At 43.1% G+C, this 23,039-nt stretch overlaps 3 protein-coding genes across 6 annotated transcripts in view; 2 read left to right on the top strand and 1 right to left on the bottom strand.

Moving 5' to 3' along the window:
* The window catches only part of SPPL2B (signal peptide peptidase like 2B), a 35,931-nt gene extending 30,423 nt beyond the window's left edge, over positions 1 to 5,508 (bottom strand). Inside the window, exon 1 of one of the 2 annotated variants that reach the window (XM_069789962.1) lies at positions 5,354 to 5,508. In XM_069789962.1, coding sequence (XP_069646063.1) covers positions 5,354 to 5,410 — 57 coding nt within the window. In that variant the 5' untranslated portion in view covers positions 5,411 to 5,508. The remainder of the gene's footprint in view (positions 1 to 5,353) is intronic. The other variant, XM_069789961.1, reaches the window with a different exon arrangement.
* Positions 5,509 to 5,537: 29 nt separating this feature from the next.
* On the top strand, positions 5,538 to 10,579 carry LSM7 (LSM7 homolog, U6 small nuclear RNA and mRNA degradation associated). The gene is made up of 4 exons (XM_069789966.1): positions 5,538 to 5,622; positions 5,995 to 6,085; positions 8,245 to 8,316; positions 9,490 to 10,579. Exons 1-4 carry the CDS (start codon positions 5,578 to 5,580, stop codon positions 9,630 to 9,632), a joined length of 351 nt encoding a protein of 116 aa, XP_069646067.1. The 5' UTR covers positions 5,538 to 5,577; the 3' UTR covers positions 9,633 to 10,579.
* LOC104320033 (kelch-like protein 24) lies at positions 10,545 to 15,830 on the top strand. 3 transcript variants are annotated; one of them, XM_069789964.1, is made up of 4 exons: positions 10,545 to 10,676; positions 13,256 to 13,880; positions 14,608 to 15,019; positions 15,233 to 15,830. In XM_069789964.1, exons 1-4 carry the CDS (start codon positions 10,659 to 10,661, stop codon positions 15,537 to 15,539), a joined length of 1,362 nt encoding a protein of 453 aa, XP_069646065.1. In that variant the 5' UTR covers positions 10,545 to 10,658; the 3' UTR covers positions 15,540 to 15,830. The 3 variants fall into 3 exon arrangements, with proteins under 3 accessions (XP_069646065.1, XP_069646064.1, XP_009920369.1); XM_069789963.1 differs by lacking the exon at positions 10,545 to 10,676 and adding an exon at positions 10,702 to 13,048; XM_009922067.2 differs by lacking the exon at positions 10,545 to 10,676 and having other exon boundaries at positions 10,702 to 13,880.
* The last annotated feature ends 7,209 nt before the right edge of the window (positions 15,831 to 23,039 follow it).

Genomic DNA, 23,039 nt, shown 5'->3' with positions numbered 1-23,039 from the left:
AAAGCAGTAAAGAAACATCATCCTAAAAATACACAGGAGGTAGAGATTTTTATTTTCAGCCCTTTTGTATATAATTGGTCTTCAATAACTCATGCAGCAACTTTTTACTTTTTTTTTTTAATAACATCAGTGTTCATTAAGTGCTCTAAAATCTATTACATTTGTCCTGAAGTGTGCTGGGCATGGCAGGTTACACTGTTTATTTCAGTGCAGATTAAAGCATCTTCAGCAAAGTGCAAGTTTACAAGAGACAGCTATTTGTGGAGGAAGGGAGACACTATTGTGCATATGTGGTGAGGAAAAAATGTGTTTAGCAAAAACCCCAACTATTTGTCATGGTGGACTTTAACTCATATCTCAGCTATCCAACCATAGCACCTAAAACCCTTTCAACAAAAGGAAGAAGTATTGAAAAATAATCCATTATTATTACGTTAAATTTTACTCTCAAGAGTAACAAGCCACAGAGATCCAAACACAGACAAAAAGACCAGTACAAAAGTGTTTCCTGCTTATTGTTATAGGATCTGACTGGGCTTAAAAGAAAAAAATTTAGTAGCGCAGTTTTGAATATTATGTGTACAACTGCCTCCAAAATCTTCAGGCAGTTTTGCAGGAGCTAGCTACCTGTAATTGAACAGCTTTACGCATTTGAGAAACAATCAACCTCTACAGTTAAAAGTTTTACATTTATAAAATATATTCTATACATCTTTAAAACAAGAGAATAAGTATAGGGTGTATTGCTACATTTCCATTTAGATAACCATTACTGGAACTCAGTAATAATCCCCAATGGCACACTGAAGACAGTAATACACAATTATGCTTTCTGAGCAACTTAATAGATGTTCTTTAAAGAAATATTAAGGGAGTAAAAGGTTCCTAATGCGAAGTGCTCAAAACATTTTAGAAGCTATGTGTGTTTTTGTGCTAAAAGCCAAGTAAAAAATCTAGGATGAGAGGAATTAAATGGAACATGAGCAGGGCTAAAAGCAAAAGAGGGTGTACAGAGTTTTAGAAAGTACATACAGAATGTGGATTAACAAACATTTTTACAAAGCAATTATCACTTAGCATCAAAGCATAGTTCTGAAGTCTGTTAACAGCCATTACAAGTTTGTTCTTATCCTCCCACCTAAGTAGAGCCATAGGCATCAGAGTTTCTTGTTTCAGTACTATAAGGCTTTGATGCTCCCAGTTTTGTTTTTATGTCAACAGAAGTAAGTTCAAAGCAGTGCAGCTGATACACTGGGATGGTGCCAACATTTATGATGGTTCTTACTTCCTAGAGATCACTCCATATCCTAGATTAACCCATGAGAAAATGCAATCTCCTGTGCAGATCCTATACAATGCTGCTACAATCCCCAAGGGCTGTTTTCCAAGTGTTTGGGTATCAAGCCCAGCCTTTTTCAAACACTGACAGAAAAACAACAGCTGTTGTGACAATAAGTGTTTTCTGGTACTTGCTTCTTAGAGTACATAAGATTTAGAAAGCACTACAACAAGCTTCAATAGGAATGGGCTTCCAGGCCTCAAAAAGCAGAAGTAGCTTCTCCCAGCTCAGTAGGGAATTATCTATTTTCCCTATACGAATAAGGAGAGAGTATTTGTATTTAAATATTGTTACCAGTCAGGCATCCATATTCAACAACAGTGCCAGGTCACAAGCAAGACCTCTGCAAAGCTGGAAATCTGCTAGAATCACAGCTTTATGAAGACTGTTGTACAATTAACACAAAGCCAAGTGTTTTATATAAAGCTGCAAAACAAGGAAAAGGTTTTCACACAACAGAAGCATAAAGTCTGGCAGTACAACTTAACAGGCAACTGAGCCAATCTAATTGTGGCATTAGAAGAACATGCTTGTTTGCTCTGAACCTCATCAGACCCATGGTTTATTTAATGCATTAAAAGAACAGAACACTCCCCATTTTTTTGCTAAGTGAGTTTTTTTTGTTGTGCTGGTGAATTGATGCAGCTTAGAGCCAAGCACTGGGGCCTGCAAGTTAAATGATGAAAGAAGGTGGAGAGGAGGAATTCAGCTCACCTGTGTTTCAAGAAACTGCAGTGTGAGTGATTGAGCCAACCTAGTGGCTCATTCTTGTTTGTTCCTCCCTGCCTCTGTCCCAAAACTCACCTGGATGCCCCATACACTTTTTCCAGTTTCATTAGCTCTATCAGCTGATTTGGTCACCTGAATCTCAGGGAGATTTATCAGACACCAGGAGCTGTGTTCCTTGAAGAAGGAATGAATGAGCTATGCCTACTCTTACAGCACATATCATGCAAGACACATAGCGGAGTTCCCAAGAGCTGGAGTATGCTCTTTCCCATGAACTGCACCAATCAATTTGGAGACCATCAACAGCAGACAGCAAAACTGCACACAAAGAAAACATCCCTTCAGCAAGCACCGTACAGTGGAGAGAGTTTCATATTCACAATGCAACAATTCCATGAGACTAAATTGTCAACCACTACCTTAATCCAGATTTCAGACAGTCTTTTCAACTCTTCAGACCTACACCATAGAGCACTCTGATTTTAAATACAGTTTCTGTACCACCTCAATTCAATATTCTGCTGAAAGCTAGTATAGTGAAGACCAGCTAGATCCAACATGCTCACTGCAGATCATGTTACTATATTCTTCATTAGACAAAGGCTCATGTATATCTGCTATTGTTAAAGGACAACTGAGAGGTAGCAATGCTATGAAGGAATGGTTAGAATGAGAGGGAAGTTAAATGAAAAGTGAGGACTCAGATACCAAAGCAAGGTCTAAGTGCAGATTGTACTTGGATCTATAAGAACACACCCCTCTTTAGGTGTTCCCAGATGAGGGCCCAGATTTGGCAGAGCCATACTTCACTAGCCAAGTGTCATGGTTTAACCCCAGCCAGCAACTAAGCACCATGCAGCCGCCTACTCACTTCCCCCCCACCCAGCAGGATGAGGGAGAAAATCAGGAAAAGGAGTAAAACTCATGGGTTGAGATAAGAACAGTTTAACAAAACAGAAAAGAAGAAACTAATAATGATAATACTAATAAAATGACAACAGTAATAATAAAAGGATTGGAATATACAAATGATGCACAGTGCAATTGCTCACCACCCACCGATCGATGCCCAGTTAGTCCCCGAGTGGTGATCCCCACTGCCCCCAGTTTATATACTAGATGTTACATCACATGGTATGGAATACCCCATTGGCCACTTTGGGTCAGCTGCCCTGGCTGTGTGCCCTCCCAACTTCTTGCACCCCTCCAGCCTTCTTGCTGGCTGGGCATCAGAAGCTGAAAAATCCTTGACTTTAGATTAAACATTACTTAGCTGCAACTGAAAACATCAGTGTGTTATCAATATTCTTCTCATATCTAACTCAAAAACATAGCACTATACCAGCTACTAGGAAGACAATTAACTCTATCCCAGCTGAAATCAGGACACCAAGCTGTTCCTTCTCCCTATATAAATCAGAGTTTAGAAGCAAATGTGGACACTACCTCCCCCTGCCCAGGGCGGGGGGAATATCCTATTATCCTATCTCAAGGAGGGAGATAAAAATATATTCCAAATAAGCCCAACAGCACTAGGACAAGAGTAAGTCACTGATAATGAGTACAGCTGGTGCACAGCAAATGCACACAACAGCTCATTATGAGAGCTGCCAGCTTTGTTCCCCAGAATAACCCCATCCATCAGTCACTGGTGTAACACGGTAGTACAAGTGCATCAGAGCACTCCTCTCTGCCTCAAGATGAGGATGATGTACCATACCGACAAATGCAAGTACAAGAAATGTAAAAGTATTGCAAAATACGAGGTATCCAAACAAATTTTAAATGAGCCAGCTTGGCTAACAGAAACATATTAACAGCATACAGTAAATTCACTTTTTGCTGCAGCAGAAGGACTGTTTCAGCACTCTGGCCAGCCTGTTCAAAGCTTGCTCAAGCATGTTAGCACTGTTCCACTGCACAGACATATTAAATGACTTGCTTACACAAGGGAAGTATGCTGCGATGCATGGAGCTGAAGCCAAGATCTCCCAAGTATCCACTTACTCAGACTATCTCACCTGCTGTCCTTTCACACTGTGATGTGCTCACCATTTCTCAACTAATGGTTCAAACTGACTCCATGCTAGTTCTTGACCCATTCTTATATCTTATTAATTTGTGGGGCCTACACTGGCACTACCAGTCCACTTGAAGCATTAACAGAGATGCCAAAATGCACAGGGCATGTGTGAGATAAAGAAGGGATGATGCAGGAAAATATGATGGAGGAAAAGAAAAAAGGGGATGATGCAGAAATAAAAAAGAACTGGCAGCCAGAGCATTCTGTAACTGAAGATCACTGGCAAGGAATCAGTAAGGAGACAGATATGGGAAAAGTGAAAAATTAGACTGTCGCATTAAAACGTTACATCAATAATACCCAAGAAGACATAGTACCCTCCAAGTTACCTAACAAACCATTAAGAACTTCAAATGACACTTCAACATTTTCAGAACACAAAACACCTGAACTTAAAATACAAAAGCTATGTACCATGCAATGCAATACCTAAAAATCCACTCCCTCCCGTATCAGGAATACATGCCTAGTTTGTCGCACCCTTAAAAATGTATCCCACAAAACTTATTACTACTCTAAGTAACGAGAATGCAAGACTCAAGACAGGCTATGGGGTCAGGTTCAGCACAAATCCCCTTTCTTTCCTGCTAACTGCTTTCTCAGAGTGACTTTTGTCAGTCTGGATGAACCCAAAGCCAAGAGCCATCCCTGTTGTGAAGATCCCAGCCCCAACCCCAACTGTTGGGCTGCACACCCTTCCCGAAGGGCTGCCTGGAGAAGGCTGCTGGCCCGACAGAGACCCAACTGCGGGGAATACACTGTTAACTACAAAAAGAAGAAAAATAAACGACCGCAAACCCCAAACAAACCCAAACATACATAAATACTGCTAAATCACTAAGGACACACAACATAGACGTGGGGAGGCGGCCTGGGGTACGAATGATGCCGTCTTCTTTCCTCCAGAAAAAGCGGGCCGCAACTTGGTCATTAACACTCTGCCAGGGAGGCTGCGGCACCCTCCTCCAGCTGCCGGGCAGCCCAGGTTCTGCTCTGGGCCGCTACTAGCCACGAAAGGCGACTCTCAGACCGAGAAACACCGTCCGACCAGGCGAGGCCACCAGCATCACGGACCCCGCCAGGGCCCTCGGACCAGCTTTGCCCGTCACCGCTCTCTGCCCGGCTGCTGCCCCCCATCCCGGCAGGGCTCCCCGCCAGGGCGCGGGGCCCAAGGAGCTCCCAGGGCCGGTGCAGCCCCTCACCTGCAGCAGAAAACATAAGAGCAGCCAGGCGCGGAGCCAGGCCCGCCGCGCCGCCATCCCGGTCCAGCTGCGCCGCCGCCCGCTTTGTTTCCGAGCGGGGCCGGGTCGGACCCCTTCCGCACCGGGTAACCTAGCAACTCCGCCCCGGAAGTCCCGCCCCGCGCCCGTGAGCTGCTAATGGGCTTCGCCGAGGTCGAACGTCACTTCTGGCAGCGGCGAATGAAATGGCGAGCGTCGGCGGAGGTGGCGGCGGCGCGGGCAAGATGGCGGTGAGAAGCGGGGTTTCTGCGGGTGCGCGGCCTTATGTGAGGAGGCGAGCGGGGCCCGGAGCGTCTCTCGCTGATCGTTGGCGGCCCAGGGGTGGGCCCGGCCCGGCCCCTGGGGGGGGATTTATGGCCGTGTGTGTCCGCGGCGGTGCCGTAGAGGCCCGGCCGTCCTGTGCTGCCGGCCCGCTGCCGTGCCAGTCGGCCTGTCCTCATGCTCTTCTTTCGCGTGGAGCTCTGTCTTGGGGCGGTTTCCGTGGCCGTGTTACAAACAGCGCAATAAAAAGAAACGTTATGGAGGATATATGTAACCGGGGGGAAGGGTGGGGCAGGGGAGGGTTCTTTCTAATTCAGATTGTCTTTGCTCCTCGCCTTTAGGACAAGGAGAAGAAGAAGAAGGAGAGTATTTTGGACCTCTCCAAGTACATCGACAAAACGATCCGAGTGAAATTCCAAGGTGGGAGAGAAGGTAAGCTGGCGGTCGGCCCCGGACCGGGGATGAGGCATGTGCCTCTGCAGCATGAAGCTTACTTTGCGTTTTGGTGTTTTGACTCGGTCTTTGCTTGTCAGCTTTCGTCTCCTGTGTTGCTTGCTTTCAAGGAAAGATGATGAGTAGCAGGTGCTTTTATTTGTTCCTGTTTGCAGTTACAGGTGTGACGCTTATTTCCTTTAACTTTTCCATTAATCCCCTGGCTGCAGTTTTATCTTTGTTTCATCCGTGCACCTTTTTTTCATCTTCTTTTATTAGTTGTCTTCAACTGTCTTGTTTCTTCTGGCTGTTTTTTCACATTGCAAGGGTGCACTTAAAGCAGCAAAGAAACGTTTATGGGTGTTACTGTTGTCCGAAAAGCAGATTTGTCACCTGGTGTGTGATGAGCCAGTAATCACACACTCGGGAGAGACATTATTTATTTAATATTTGTGCAAAGATGGGTGCTATGTGGTAATTCCACAAAGCTAGCATACCCTGCAGTTAAGCAAGCAATTTATACAGTTTTAGATTCACCCACTTAGTTTCCAAAGTCCTTCCCCCAAATCATTATTGGTAGTTGCTTATCTGCCACCATTTCTATTGGGCTAAGGTTTTTCTCTGCTTCAAGTTAAAAGTACAGTGTTCTTTTATTCTACAGCACATGCTCAAGGAGGTGGGGTGGAGGTAAGTTTTTTAGGTCTTGAGTTGAGTTGGTGGTCTTGATCTTCCACCTGCTGCCTTTACTTTTCCCCTAGTTCATGCTGGTTTGGCAATCATCTGGCCTTCCGTGCCTTCTGGAGCAGGATGTTTCCTTTTCATCAGCGTTTAGTTCCTTCTTCAAGGGTATACTTGCTGGCAAAGCCTGCATCGTTTATACAAAGTAACCAGGCCTACACAGTGAAACTACTGCGTAATGGTCCTCCTTAAAGGACAACGCATCATGTTTAACCCTAAACTGAGGTGTATCACCACAGTTAGGCCATAACATTTGACTACATTACGATTAGTACACCTGTCATCCCTTTCATCTCTTAACATACTAAATGTGCCTGGAGTTCATTGATTGTTTCAACATATTTCACCATGTCTTTTCATCACTTTCGAGGGTTTTGCATCGTTGTTCCCTGCTCCCCCTTACTTGCTCCCTCACCGTATCTACAGCTATCCATCCCAGTGCAGCTGATAGCGCCACCTGCAGACTACTTGTTTGTCTGAAAGTTAACAGCATGCTGCATGGAAGATGCTCGGCAGAAGCTTTTGCAAAGAAAACTTGGTTTGCTTTTAAAAATGTCTTTTAAAACTCCACTGGGACCTGCTGCTTGCGAGGTTTTGGAAGTTACTTGGATGCCTTACTGATAAGTGTGGGTTTTGGGGGGGTTTGGGGTTTTTTGTAGTTTTGGGGCAGTTGACAATTCCATTGAATCTATTGGTTTAGATTTTCTTCTCAAAAAATTCATGCCAAGTTCCTTTCTGATCTTCATAGAACACCTGGGATTGTAAGAGTCTCTTCATTGATTTGGGCTGTTAGCAATGATAGTAATGCTGGTAATCAACAAGTATTTTTCAACTTGGGAGATCATTCTGTGTAGTCTTGCGATTTATTTAGTGCCCAGTCTTGTGGAATTGTACTCTTTTGGGACAAAGTGCTTGTCTGTCTGCAGTGCATTCCTATGAAGGCAGTGCTTATGCTAAAGGGATTATATTCTAGGAGGGCACCCGGAAGATGGGTTTTGTGAGGAAAACACTTCAGAATTTTATCTTGCCTCATTTTTTGCCATATCCCTTTGCTAAGGGTATTTATTTGGTTTTGGGGTTGTTTTTTTGGTCATGTGGCTTGTATTTATTTGTTATGCTGAAGTCTTCTTAAAATGCCTCTGAAATTGCCTGAAAACAAAAATGTTAGTGTCTTGAAGAGCATTTTGAAGAATTGGTTGAAAAACTTGTAAGTTTCAATTGGTACAAAGCAAATGGGGTTCTTGTGCATTTGCACTTTGATAAAGAAGGCACTGTTTAATCTCTCTGGTCTCATTTGCTTGATAGCCTTGCTTGAAGGAGGGAACAGAGCTGGAGAACTGAACTTGACCTTCATGAAGTCTTGTGTTGCTGTATACCTGGTTTTGGTCTCTAATAATTGTTTTGTGTGTGGTCTTCAATAGCAAGTGGTGTCTTGAAAGGATTTGACCCTCTTCTGAACCTTGTGCTAGATGGTACCATTGAATATATGCGAGGTAAGTAATATGCTATCTGTGTAAAGCCTTTTTTCTGCTTGCACCCCCCCTCCCCCCCGCTGAATAATTTTCTTAACAGAAATCTTACAGCTCTGTGAGTGAATAACCATAAACTGCGGGTTGACATCAAACTGAGACACATTCATGATAAGTTGTAAAGAAAGGGATAACAGAAGTTAGATTAAGCATATTCACTGTATTGGAACATTCTTGGTAGTCCTTGCTTGAGCTCCTCTATAACTCATTTGCTGCTTTTGTCCTCTAAAGCTTGAATAAAGTAGTGTGTCTCCCTTCAGATAAGGCAGTTGCCTTTGCCTTTATTTATACTGCTGGAGGGTTGCTGTTTTGCTCAAAGGAGGAAAAGCATCTCAGCAAGAACTAGTATCTTACTGTCTTAAACACTACTTTAAATGCACTCTTTGCATTTCTGTGGAACTAAAGCCTTCTATAGCTTCTTAGATCTAATAGAGCCGTAGGGCTTTTTTTCTTATTATTTTTTTCTTTTTCCCATCCAAGGATAAATATTCCCATTTCCCTTTCTTCTCTCTGAAACAAAACTTATCATATGATAGGTCAGTGTTTTTGAAGAGTATTCTCTTGCCTGCTTACAAGGAAGCATCTGAAGCTTTAATTTTGTTCTCAGAAGGTAGCTTTAAAAGATGATTGTCAAATATATTGACTTCTCGAGGAGGGTAGAATTGGCTATTGTTAAGTGTTTCTCTGTCCCCATCCACAGCCTTGTTTGGCTTGGTCTGGGAATAGACCAGTGCATTCTGAAGTCAGGGTCTTTTTCTGATTTGCATTGATCCCAAAATGTTTGTCTATAATGGCATTTGAAATAGGGTCAGGAGCTTTTTTAATCACTTGTATGTATGCTTTTGGTTAGATGAATGAAAGGACCTTTGAATTCTTTAGAAGACATGTGTTCTGCTTTGCATACAAAGCGAAGTTCTTTGTTGCTCACTGTAGCATGTGCTACTTTTGAAAATTAGTAAATCAGTAATGTCTTGGAAGACATCATGTATTACTGCTGCATCACTTTTATAGTCCATGTGTTCAATAAAACAGTGCAGAGATGCCTGGAAAAAACCCGTATGTCTGTGCCTTTTGAAGTTGATGGAATTTGGCTTCTATTCCTTATGTTGCCATTGTAACTGTTGGTCTGTTTTTCAGATCCAGATGATCAATACAAATTAACAGAAGACACACGTCAGCTGGGACTTGTGGTCTGCAGAGGGACTTCTGTAGTTCTTATTTGTCCACAGGATGGAATGGAAGCTATTCCAAACCCTTTCATTCAGCAGCAAGATGGCTAATGCTTTCTTTGGATTGTCTCTGAAGACTTCAAGGGTGCAAATCATTGGAGAAAACTATCAGTGTGTGAGAAGCTTCCTGTTTTGGGGGAGGAGTTTGAATGTGTATTTGTTAGTGTGAAAGAACAGTCAACTTTTATTTTTGTGGCTTTCCATAAATGATGAGAGGATGGGGCATGGTGTGTAAGAAGTAAGTTCTGATTTTTTTTTTTCCCCTCCTGCAAATAAGTGTGTAACTACATTGTTTAGAGCTGACAGGAGAGAATATATTGTCATGTTATTGTCTGAGACCCTCTTGATCTTATGAGTTTTCAAACAACCACATAAAATTAGTAAAGAATGCCCTGAATATTGGTTATATTATTTACATTTTAAAATACATTAAAAATGTACTTAATCTAAATTAATCTAAAGCCTAAATACATTAGAACATGTTTTTCTTCCTCTTAGATATGTCAGTACTCAGCTGGGAAGCATTGTGTTGTAGTCTTCCCCGCTGTTGAGTTCAGTCTCTTTTGCCTGCTTGCTCCAGCGCATGCAGGAAAACTACTTTCCTTGTATAGTACCTTGTCATCACCTTTACAAGCTGTGTTGCTAAGATCTTTTCTAGCACTTATTTCAGATCTTGTGGGCTGTGATCTGTGTATCAGAAGGTTCACATATTTCTACCGAAGGACTGGACTAACTTCTAGGATGATTCTTGGCTCAGTGACATGAACCTTACAGAAGTATCTCTTTGATAGTTGGAATTTTAGGGGAAGAATATTTAAGATCCTAATGTTCAATTGTAGGCAGTATCTGGAAATACTGCATATTTTTATATTGTAGCTATCTACTTGTGGTTCTGCTTGTTATAACTTGATTTGTAAGTAAACATTTTTATTTCTTTTATACTGCAGAAACAGCAAGATTTGAGGAGTTTTGAGTGAATAAATACAAATTAATCTGTTCCTGAATGTCTGGGTTTTTTTTAGTCTGGAAAAAGTGCTCTACAGCTGACATTGCAGTTCTCCACAGCTGTAAATCTAAATGAAATTTGTTCAGGAGGTATGTAAACACAGCAAAATTGGGAAGGACCAGATCAGAAGCTGTGCTCCACTCTAAGACAGGAAATCAATGAGAAATTAAGAGCATCTGGTCCCTTTTTTGAGGACTTGTGCTTTTCTGTTAGGCATTTTAAAGACTGTCTAGTAGAGGTTATGTGCCTGTAAGCTGTATGTAACCTGCTTCTGCCACCTGTTTTTTCCTGAGGACCCTTTATGAGGAGGATGTGGCAGAGTAAATTGTTTTGGTGGCAGCAGCAGTCTTGTTCCTAGAGGTTGTCAAGAAAACATGCCAAGGACAGGTTGTGTTGGCTGTTCATCTTGGCAACAGCACCATACTCCTATTCATAACCTTTCCTGCGTCAGCTCTGAAATGGATGGGAATTCCAGTTCAGTGTGTCGGACTTCTCCAGGAGGCTATGAAACTAGGAACTAATTGTCTTGTGTGGCATATTGCCTGTGTAAACTTCAGTGCTTCTGGATTTTAATGTCCTAGGAGCTCACTCTTTGAGTGCTTCACAGAGCTGTCTGTAGAGTCATGCTCCTTCCAACATAACTTTTTTTCTAACACCACAAAGCTTGTTCTTCATGCAATTGCACAATTCAAAAGAGTCTCCTTATTTAGAGTGTTTGGAGCAGAATTTGCTCACCATCAGCCCGAGTAGAGTCTTGAACCATCCCTTAGGTGGGAGAGAGATTGCTGGTGGTTGATACCAATAACATGCTGCACCATCTCTGCACTCTCTTGTTTTCTGAGTGTAGTGTCAGAAACAGACCTGCTGAAGCTCTCTTCAGTAGATTGCAGGCTCTAGATGCAGAGGGTACAGAGATCTGCCTAAAGTCATGTGTCAAGTGCATAAACTCTGGCAATGGGCATGTTTCCAGCATTTCCTGCTCAGTTAATAGGTTGCTCAGTCTTCATTGCAAGATACATGGCTGTCCTTTTCTGTAGTGCAGACTTCTGGGTTATATTTGGGAGTCAAGTACCTGAAAATAAGAATATAAAAATGATGGGGGACAAACTTTTTAGCAGGGCCTGTTGTGGTAGGACAATGGGTAATGCTCTTAAACTAAAAGAGGGTAGATTCAGGCTAGATGTAAGGAAGAAATTTTTTTACAATGAGGGTGGTTGACCAGAGAGGTGATAGATGCCCCATCCCTGGAAATGTTCAAGGTCAGGTTGGATGTGGCTCTGGGCAACCTGATCTAGTTGAAGGTGTCCCTGTTCATTGCAGGGGGGTTGGACTAGACCTATAAAGGTCCCTTCCAACCTGAACTATTCTGTGATTCTATTCTGTGATTCTATAGCTGAATTTTAAATGTGTATATGCTTTTCTATTGGATTAATTCTTAAATGTGACTGTTTATAAATCCATTTGTAACAGCAGTTTTGCAGAAGCCTCTTCCAGAAATGCAGGGGAGAACCTCCAGGGAAAAAAGGTGCTCAGATAGCACTATTCTGCTTGCTGAACTCCACCAAGAAATGGGACTGAGTCTTGCTGGGATGGGCTCTTTGGGATAAGGGGCCCTAGTTCAAGGTCACTATGCAAATCTCTCCACCTAATAGCTTGGTCTAAACACTTTGAGGAATTCACTGTGTGGAATCAGTGAGCTGTTGCTTGTACTATGACTATATCTGTTCAGTGCATTGAGATTAAGGATGACCAAATATGTGACAGCCATCTGGGTTTGAATGGGGGCTCATTCCTTCCCCCATCTCTTACTAAAGTATAAAGTTAAATATATACTAAATACAGCAAGCAATCTGGAATTTGATACTAAACTTGAACTGATGAAGGATGTGGCTTTGGGGAAATCAGTTGTTTTTCCCAGAAGTCGAGCTTTCCTCTGTTTTTGATCTGCAGAAGTGTAAAGTATTGTAATGGATACTTTTTTCCAAATGGGTTCAATGTTCTTCTACAACTTCTTGATATTTAGTCAGTGCTTAGGAAGATTGTTGTTGTTTTTCCTCTTTCTTCCTCATAGTCCAGGCTCTTTGCTTGGCTAACAGCTCTGCTAATTCACTATCATCTTACCTGGCTAAGGTAGATGCCAATTAAATCTGCGGTTTTTTTGGTTATACAGCTCTCCTGCTATTGCTGCTGTGAAAGCAGCAGGAAAGACTGAGGAGCAAAGCGGGAGGGTAGAAAACATACTCTATTTTTAGGACAAGATTGGCTTATCTTGTATTTATACTACCTAGGGGGATAATGTTTCCAGAGACCTCACATGAGTAAAGGCTGCATAAGGATTGAGTTAATTTTAACTGCCTGGCAGTCAACAAGCATGGAGCCTGCACAAGAACCAGAGGAGCTGGGACCTCAGACAGAAATGATTGCAGACACAGTTCTTGAGGTTGGAGAGAGACTCTTTCAGGTCAGCCGTAGGGTGCTTTCAGTACACAGTCGTTATTTTGAAGCCATGTTTTTTGGGGGAGCGAGAGAGAGCTGTGAACACCACATAGTGATAAGAGGGATTGATGCAGTGCCTTTTCAGGCACTGCTTGAGTTCACTCACACAGCCCAAGTGCTTATAGGTCAAGAAAATGTGACCAGCTTACTGGAAACAGCTGATTTTTTTCAGTTTGACAGGGTGAAACTGTTGTGTGAGAAATTTCTGGAGAGAGAGCTGGATGTTTCCAACTGCCTGGGCCTGATGACCTACTCGCAGCAATTTGCCTTTATGGAGCTGTATGCATCTGCTATGAATGTGGCTCTCACTCACTGGGGGGATGTGATGTGCCAGGAAGAATTTAAGGCACTACCCAAAGAAATGCTGATGCAGCTCATAAAAAGCGATGACCTCTTTGTTTCACGAGAAGATGTGGTTTTTGACAGTATTATGAGGTGGATAATGGAGGACCCAGCAACGAGGGAAGAAGACTTTCTGGATTTGGTGGGTGAAGTCAGGGTCACTTTCCTGAGTTTGTCCTTCCTTGATGCCTTGGTGAAACGCAGCAAGTACCCTGGAGAGATGGATACCTTTTCCAGAATAATAAAGAAGTTAGACAGCTGTCCTCCACCCAGCTGGCAAAATACAGAACTGTGTCCTTACGCTGGTCGGAGCTATGACACCTTATATGTCCTGGGAGGAAAGCATGACAAGGAACAGCAAGAATTATTTCTCTTTCAACCTAAAACGGGGACCTGGCAGGCTTGTTCTCCACTGCAGCGCAGGAACCTCACCCAATATGCAGTGGCAGCAGTAGGTAACTTACAGAGAAGTGGGACTGAGCAAATGCAAACAGAAGTTGAGGCTGAGAGACCCAAATGCAGGGAGTTCAGCTGCTTCTCCTGTAAAACTGCGTTGTTCAGCATTGCCAAAACCTCATTCATATTTGTGCTCGTATTTGTTCAAAGAGTGATTTTGTTTTCCTTAGTCTTGGGAGAATGTTAGACAACGCTGAATATTTCTTTTCATACAGCAGAAACTATTGAACTCCTTACATTAGCTCTATGTGGAGTGAGTCTAATGACTTCACTGTAAGCAGTGTATTTTTTTGGCCTTCTCTTCCATGGTGGTTTTGACAGATGTTGACTTCTGATTTATAGTTCCCATTAAGTTAAACTTACCCATGGATGTTGTGAAATCTTCATGCTTGGAGACTTTCAAGACGGCTCAGTACCATGGCTTCCCTTATTTAGTGTTGGTGATAGTCCCATTTCAAGTGGGAGTTTGGATGTGAGATCCCCAGAGGTTCTTTCCAAACAGTTTCCATAATTCTGTTCAAGAGTGGGAGCAGACTTGGAAGGACTTACTGCATCCTGTAGACACAGCATATCTGTGTAGATGAGGAATCAAATACTGCAAACTGATACAAAGAGCAGTAATTTTCTCTGCTCATCTTGCACCTCATTGGTACAGCCCAGGAAGAAATGGGGCAGGAGCAATTTTCAGCCTTCATGTAACTGATACTTTCTCTGCTGTCTTTCCAGGGAGCTTCCTTTTTGTGACAGGAGGGTATTTCCGAGATGAGTTTGTGTGGTATAGTGTGGATTGGGTGCTTATCTACAATTGCTTGGACAATAGCTGGCTGGAAGGGCCTGCCATGAAGAAGTCCCGCAATAGCCATTGTGCAGTAGGAGCAGGGCTCTACCTGTATGTACTTGGAGGGAGCACAGATGAAGGGATAATCCCAGCAGTGGAGCGCATGGCTCTGACGGAGTCAGAGTGGGAAAGCATGAGTCCTATGGCTCAACCTGTGGAGAGAGGAGATGCGGTCAGTGTGGGAACCAGGATCTATGTGGTCTGTGGCCTGGATGAAAATGGACATGTATATGATGGAGTGCAAAGGCTGAACACGGAGACGGACAGCTGGGATGTCATCTCATTCTCCCCGCTTCCAAGGTAAGAAATAATCTTCTGGGATCTAGCAGGAGAAGAAAGGTTCTACAGCTTTGGTCTTGCTCCAAGAAGAGGTTGGACTGGAGAAATCCAGAAGTCCTGTCCAGCAACATTTCTGTGATTCTCTGTTTAAATGGGACTCTTGATATGAGGACCAAGGTCACACTGAATATTTCAGTGGCCATTGATTCTGATCAAGGGTTTCTTCCCTCCTAGGTATGACCTCTGCATCACATCACTGAATGGTGCTCTGTACACCATAGGAGGGGGAGCTTTTCGATTTGATGTGGAGACAGATGAATGGACCCAGGTGGATGAGGAATGCTTGACCCAGAAGTTCTTCATGGGATGCAGCACCGTGAATGGACGAATTTATCTCCTTGGACAGAGGAAGGGGAACGGTGCCCTCCCCATTGTAGTCCTCTTTGATCCCTACATTGATATGTGCCAGGTTATAGATAACAAACTCCCTTGCCCCCTTCCTATTCATGGATGTGTGTCTGTGCGAAGATTTGATACATAGGCATGAGCGATGCCAGATCCAGCATATCCAAAAAGTCATGTGCTTTACAGCTGATGGGAATTAGATTGCATCAAGTTTGGTCTGTGAAATTTTTTAATTTTGAAAATAGATCTGTTCCTTCATAACTTTGTCTTTTTTTTCTACCTGGCAACTGAACTTGAAGCAAAAGCCAGTGAAACCTTTATGTCTACACAAAGGTTGCAGGTCGTTATTGGAAATAGTGGTCAGCATTGTTATGGTACATAAACTCCTCGGGGTCGATGCTAAATAAAGGGCTGCTCTGACCTTTAACCTCTGTGTCTCTCTGTCCTTTGAACAGCTGGGAGAGGCAGGAAAGTCATTGCATCAGTGTTAGAAAAATTGTAGGAGTAAAATAATAAATCTGTGTCAAGGGAATCTTCAGCAAGATGTATGAGCTCTTAGTGCTGTAGGACAGAGCAAAAAAAAACACCCAACAACCAACCACTGCGGTCAAGCCGTACCCAGTATCAGTATCGTTTTACCCTGAAATAAGCAAGTTTCCCAGGTTATGTAATTATGCCTAAAATTACCTTTATTCCAGGCTGGAGAACACCACAGAAGGAGAGAGGCTGTTCTGGATTTATGTATTCAGGAATATGATGATAACCATTTGCAAACTGGGGCACTTACTTGAGTCTTGCTTCAGTTTCCCTAGTCCCCTTTGGGTTCATTGCTGTAAGGACCCAGAATAAAAATCCCCATCCCAAAGCACTGAAATGAGGGTGCAAGGAGCAGGGACTTGCATGTAGCCTTAATTAAAGACTGCGTATGAGGAAGAGGGTTTGATGGGCAGGACTAGGGACTGAGCGCTGCAGGAGGGGATAGATAGATCTCCAAGGGAGCTCAGGCCTCCCAAGGATGGAGCAGCTGAGAGAATGGCTGCCACACGAGTCTGCTTGACTGGACAAGAGGGGGAGAGTGCAACAGCAGCGACCTGGGAGGCTGCACTACAAGCATTACTGTCACCTCTTGGTTCTTCGATGTGATGCAGCAACACGGAAAGGAAAATGTACTTAAGAGAGTTCCTGAGCTGAATGATTATCATCTCCAGAGAATGGGAGAGGCCTTAAAAACCCAAAGGTGTTGGTTAAAAGCAATCCTACCACTGAGAACTACGTCAGGGTGCCAGGAGCTACTCTAGGCCTGCAAATGTGGAGCCCTCTCAATCCAGGCTGGCTCGGCTCTAGTCCATCTGTCAGACTCCAGCCAGGCTGCGGCATTGCCAGCTCCATGAGCTGAGAGCAGAATTGGTGCTTCCCCTGTGATGGAGCTGGCAGCAATGAAAAGCTGGGCCTGTTCTTTGAGTCTGATGGCCACTTGTACTCTTGTGCCCTGGAGGCTCTATAAATCTTTTAAAAGCTGAGATTCTCCTGTATGATTTGGGGCTTTAAAAGAAAGCATCATCCCTCAGGGACAGGGTGAAATAATTCATGGGCAAACCCTTACACCAGGTATCCTAATGAAGGGTCTTGCACTCCCAGCAAAGTACAACTAGTCGGAGCTAGGCAACAGGCAATCCTCCTCAAGGCTGGCGTCCCACAGAGATAGGTTGCTGGCTGCCTTTCAGCATTGCTTCCTGCAGATCTGAATGTCAAAGTCCTTCAAGGGAATGCTGGCTCAGTTCCTTCTGCCTTTCTGTCGCATGTCTTTCCTGCCTTTTTCTATATTTTGCCTTGCATAGGTCAGATGTGGGAGATGGACCACGGTACTTCACAGCAGTGTCTTATAGTTGCACCATCCTTCATTCTCCACCTCTTTGCATTTTTCAGAAACAGTTTCCCCTAGTATTTGTGTAAAATGTGTCAGATCCCTTGGAAGCATACTCAAAGCCTGAGTAGAAAAGGTGTTTTAAAGACAGTGTTTTCAGGTTTCTGTGTATTGTTTACAGACATAAATACATGTAGATTTGTCTGTCTGCATTTTCTGAGCTTTTGAGTTGGCAGTGATGTCAGACTTCCAGCAAGTTTCTAAGAAGATTTTTTTACTGACATAAGACCTGATATTCTAAAGAACTTTGGTATCATGCGAAATCTAGGTGAAACAGACTCTTTGGTTTAGGTGTAATCCATTTTCACATCAACTTTAAATTTTATGTTCTACTATAAATTCTGAAAATGACATCAGATACAATATATTACAAGGTGAAAAGTCACCCAACCCCTAAACTATCCCATTAAAATGTTAGTATTGTAACACTCTTATTTTCTGATTTTGAAAATGAAACCTCAACAAAATGAATATATCCCCATGGGAAGTTTCCGTTTAGACTAAATTATAATTTCTGGTGGAAAAGTGTGCATTCGAAAGCATTTCAGTTGCTTTCAATTTTAGGAGCCTTCTCCCGGAGTAGACATTCAGTTAGCAAAATCTTTTAGACACAGGAGCTATTTTGTATAATTTATACAGCAAACACAGCCTGTATCAGTTGGCCAGGACTTATTTGTAGAAATGGTTTATCCTTCCCCAAAGCCTGACCATTTTATACTATACAACTGAAAACTTATTTGCTGCTTACTTAAGCTAGTATCTTTCACGTTCAAGCCCTTTCATGACATGGCTGGCAATGACTGCCAGTATCTTCTGAAACTGCAAGTCAGTTAAATCTTCAGCAGTTGTAATTTATTATCTCATGAACCTTTGGGAAGGTTTTGAGATAACCACAGTTAGGTGTCATAGAGATAACCACAGTTAGGTGTCATAACTTCAGCAGCTTGTTCAACCCCTCTTCTCCTGTTTACAGTGAGACTTTGGCTGGCAGGCCTTTTTTTTTTTCCTGGATAAATCATAGAGTAGTAGTAAAAGAATGGTCGAAATGGGAGAAGGGAAGAAAACATCTCCTGAAGTGACTTAACTGCCTGTAAACACTATAATGAAATTACTTCCATCCAGACATTGGATGATGCCTCAGGCAGACCACTGTGAAGCCATCTGTCACCCTGTCTGGCCTCTCCCCCCAGGGTCCCATTCAGCCTCCCTGCTTTTAAGAATCTGCCCAGCTCTTGGTGTTTTGCAGCAAGACCTGCATTACTCTTTGTTTTGCCAGATCCTCTGCTTCACTCCTGTCACTTTCCTCGGTGTCGCTTCTGGCATCTTTTATTTTCTGTAGGAAAGACATACAATTTAAATGAGCTGTAAAACCTATATCATGGTATATATTAGAGGGGACTAGTCCTGTTTTCTTGCACAGCACTGGTGTGTTAACCTGACAGCTAAAATAAAATAACAGGTGTGATCATGTCCTTAAATCCAGTGTTGAAATTGGCCCTGCATTATTGAGAGGTTGATGTAAACTGCCAGAAGTTGACTTTGTTACAGTTTCACCTAACTTTTGAATGCCTTTTTTTGTCACCCTAATAATGTTTTTGTAATGTGACCTTCTGAAAATTAGTTAGTATTTATTCTAATTATTATATAGTTATTCTGCATATTTTCCTGTGCAGTTTATTACTGTCGAAGCTCTGAAAGTCAGCACGTATTTGTCCAGTGAGCATATTGACTGATCTCCTCATTTTCAATCATCTACACGCTTGATGAGAGTCTGCTCCATCATTTCCTCCAGAAAACCTGTTTTTTCTTTTAATTTAGCTTCAGTGAAGGGGTAGTTCAAGGTAAGCTGAAGACGTAACACCAACACTGTTGTGGGTTTTTTTCTGGCCACAGATCCCCAAAGCCTTCACAAATCTGCTCAGAGGCTACCAAGATGCCATCTGCTTAAGTTAGCAAGGCAAGCCAGGGAACTGGCATCTCTCATGACAAGGTTTCTTCCAATGATCCCTATACAAACTCTGGCATGCATCAAAAGCCTTTGGAATGCACCCAAAACTGAGAGGTGCAAATATGCAGCGTGCTATCTACCAGGCTTAGCTGATTGCTCCTTCCGTACTCCACTTTGGACATACCAACAGGTTCCTATTCTCCCAAACTGCATACTGAGAAACTGTTAGGAAGTGAGGAGAAAGGACCGTGGATAGTCCCATGTCACTAGAACACAGCTGCAAACTAGAAGTGAGCTGCTGCTCTGATCTGTGTGAGCAAAGGTGTCCACACAACTCCCAATGTGTGACTTCAGAAGAGCTCAGGCTGTTTGTTGGGCAGTCCTAGTTCTCCAACCCCTTCCCTGCAGCCATGCAGGAGTCACCAGGGAGCTCATGGTCTCTCAAGTAGTGGTGGCCCAGAGGAAAAACTGAAATTTTGTCACAAAGCAATAGTATGTGCTGTGGGAAAGAGACAGGGAGAGACAAATCAGCAGACACAAGACTAAAGGAGGCCAAGTATCTTCAGACTTACAAGGATCAAGTGTGTTTCTGGGCAGCTAATTGGCTCATGTGTCCCCGGGGCAGAGCTGAGCGGTGCTAGGTCTGCACCGTCAGGCTTCACACTCTGCCCAGCTCTCGCAAAGAATGTCCCAGGTCCCAGAGGACCTGCAGAAACTCTGTATTAAAATCAGCAACAATGCAATAGTCTTCGCAGACAGATTGGTTATCAGCAACCTGCAATGCTTCCCAGAAGAAGCAGGAACTAACAACATTTCTCCTAAAATAAGTCTGGAGAGAAGCAATGGACAAAAATTAAACCATAAGGGGACCTGCCCACTGGCACTTAGATAAGATTATAAATGAATTTTTTAACTGAAGTTAGGGGAGAGTTGATTGCACAGATAAGCAGTTGGGCAGGGCATTATTTTTGGCAGAAGTCACAGAAATCTCTTATCAGTTACGGGGACAGAAAGGAGGAAAGCACTGGTTTGGAAACGGAGAGCAGACAGAACAGAGAGCAGTTCAGCGCAGGAGAGAAATGATGAACACTAGTATGTGTCCTCCTCTGCAAGTTATCTAAGACATGAAATCTAAGACATATTGGAAGCTAGGAAAGACTGTGGGATGTAGTGTGTATTTGCTCTGCTCTTGCCTTCCTAGACATCTGCTTCTTGCTGCTGATGCAGACAGGTGCTGATCTAGATGGACGCCTGCTGACCTGGGACATCTGTTATCTTCTTTGTCCTTATGTTATGATACACCAGGCTGAGATGTTGGGGCTTGACTTTTTGCAGTGGAGACAACTGAAGTCATGGTTATTCTAGTTTCTTTCTCAGGAAAGGTGCCTCAAGCTTTTATTGCTTTTCTCTCTAAGGGAGCCATTTCACTACCAGAATCTGGGACTTGCTATGCAAAGTCAGCCTCACAGGCATCCAAACTAAAAGGCAGCAGGACCAAAATTCAACACTCAGCATCTTTAGTGGTGGTAGGGAGCCAGGGCAGGAACAGAGGACAGCAATGCAGACTTGTCCCTGTGTGTGTATAACATGTCAAATTTTTAAAATTCTGGGTTTAATAAACGAATTGTTTGGTTTTGAAAGAAAACAGAAACCTTAGACTATAATGCAAGTGTTGTGGAATGAGTTTCTGGGAAGTTAACTAGGATCAGCTTTTCCAGGCGACTTGGCAGTGGTAAAAAAAAGGGAACAATTTCATCATAATTAAAGGGCTGGGAGTGTGGTCAGGTGTGTGGAGGCAAAAGCCCTTCTTCAAGACTAGTGCCTCTGCATGGCTTCTGGAGGTATCATTGCTGATACTCTCCAGCACGTTGAGTATCCTACCTTCTGAATCCTTAGCTTGTACTCATGATTTTCTTGTTTTATTTCAAATAGATGGTGGGTCACCTTAAATTACTACGCCATTCTTTCTATATTAATTTTATCTTAACAGAGTTATAAGCAGGCCTTTCTTAGTCTGCTAAGAAAATCTTGGGAAATTCTAACCAGTACAGTTTGCACCTGCATTCTCTTGTAGGACCCAGTGTTTGCAACAGAAGGAGGCCACTTTTTACACACTGGAAGAGTCACACCAGGTCTTGAGCAGGAGTAGAGGAGAAGAAGGATTACCCTCAGACTGTGGTGGGGATGGCATTAAGAGGATGGAGAAAGACAGTCCTAAAACATTTCCAATGCCACAATAGCTCATGAGAAGTCAGCTGCTGTGGCTGCATGTAAGCATGTCATCACAGCATGAGAGCGCTCCAGGTGGGAGACAGTCCCTGCCTAGGAGAGGCAGTGAGTGTGTGGGAATAGATGGGCAGAGGCTGTGGCTCTAGATTAATTAATACAGTTAATTAATTAATATAGTTAAAACCCTGCGGGTTTTTTCTTGGGTTCCTCAGTTCCACTTGGATTAATCTTTGAGCCTACCTGTAGTGTCCTTTTCCCTGCCTTTCCTCCCCTCAGCATGGAGGGTCACCTCTCCAGAAGCTCGAATAGCGCGTAACACCCATGTTCAGAGAACATTAAAACGTAACTCACATTAACGGGAAAATGACAAGCCAGAAGATGATGAAAACCACTAAAGATGCAGACCCAAAACTATTCTGAAGTGCTAACACTCAGCCCAGCAATTCAGGAGACCCTCTCACATGCACCACATTGCTCTCCTCCATATTCAGTTTCAGCTGTGTTTTATCACTCAGTCCCTCAGTACCATAAACCCTTCTGCAACCGACTGCAATCAGTCTGCATCATCGTCATGAGTAACTTTCATTATCAGCCAATTTTGCCATCTGCCTTTCCCTCCCCCTTTTTGGGGCACCTGCAACAATACATAGCTGCAAAAAACCCCTGTTGTCTCTCACGGTAACCTCAGGTGGATTTCTCAGGTGGTGAGGGACCTTTCTGAATGCCTTTGCAAAGCTGAGTAGGTAACAGGTTCTCTCATCTGCATGTGCCCACTGACTCTTTGGGATAACCCAGCAGAGTGAGACATGATTTCCTCATATACAACCCACAGGGACTCTTTCCTACAATATTATGTTAATATGCATTTCCACAAATTCCATAATTTATTACACTTTCTACCAGTCTGACCAGACTGGATTTCAGACTACAGGTGACTGTAGCTCCTCACATTTGCACTTGGAACCTTCTTAAATTTTTCTGATAACAAGCTGATTTGAAACAAAAAATGGCATTCCACAGTTCAACTCCTTCTAGTATGAGTTTCCTCTTGACATTTGAGTGAATGCCACCCAGGTTTGAAGGTTTGTTATTATTGTTAGTCTGTTTGCTGTGTAACATCTTCTCACCCATCAGCTTGAGATGGATCCTCTTGGAAGTAGCCTCAGCAAGATGTCAGGTATTGGACCCCCTCTGATCTTCTAAGCAGGGAAATCATATGTAAGGCAGCTCATTGAATTTTTTGGCTCTAGCCTGATCTTGTCTCAGTGTTCTTACTATATGCTTTGATTATCTATGACTCCTGCAGTCTTTTCAATGTTTCAGAGATTGGTATTGCCTTTCAAGTTGTTTCTCAAGATATTTCTTGGCCTGCTTTATTGCATGTTCACATTTATCTGCCAACGTTACAGGTCCTTTCCACTTGCCTTGTTTAGACACGACTTCAGCTTTTTGAACAATGCCTTGCTGTTTCTTAGGGACGCCCTTACCTGCAGGCAGTGCCTGTTGTACGCGCATGTGTGTATGTGTGTGTGTGT

The sequence above is a fragment of the Haliaeetus albicilla genome, chromosome 8, assembly GCF_947461875.1.
Source record: "Haliaeetus albicilla chromosome 8, bHalAlb1.1, whole genome shotgun sequence".
NCBI classification, from domain to species: domain Eukaryota; kingdom Metazoa; phylum Chordata; class Aves; order Accipitriformes; family Accipitridae; genus Haliaeetus; species Haliaeetus albicilla.
Note: the sequence above shows the minus strand (reverse complement) of the source record. Positions and strands in the feature narration are given on the sequence as shown.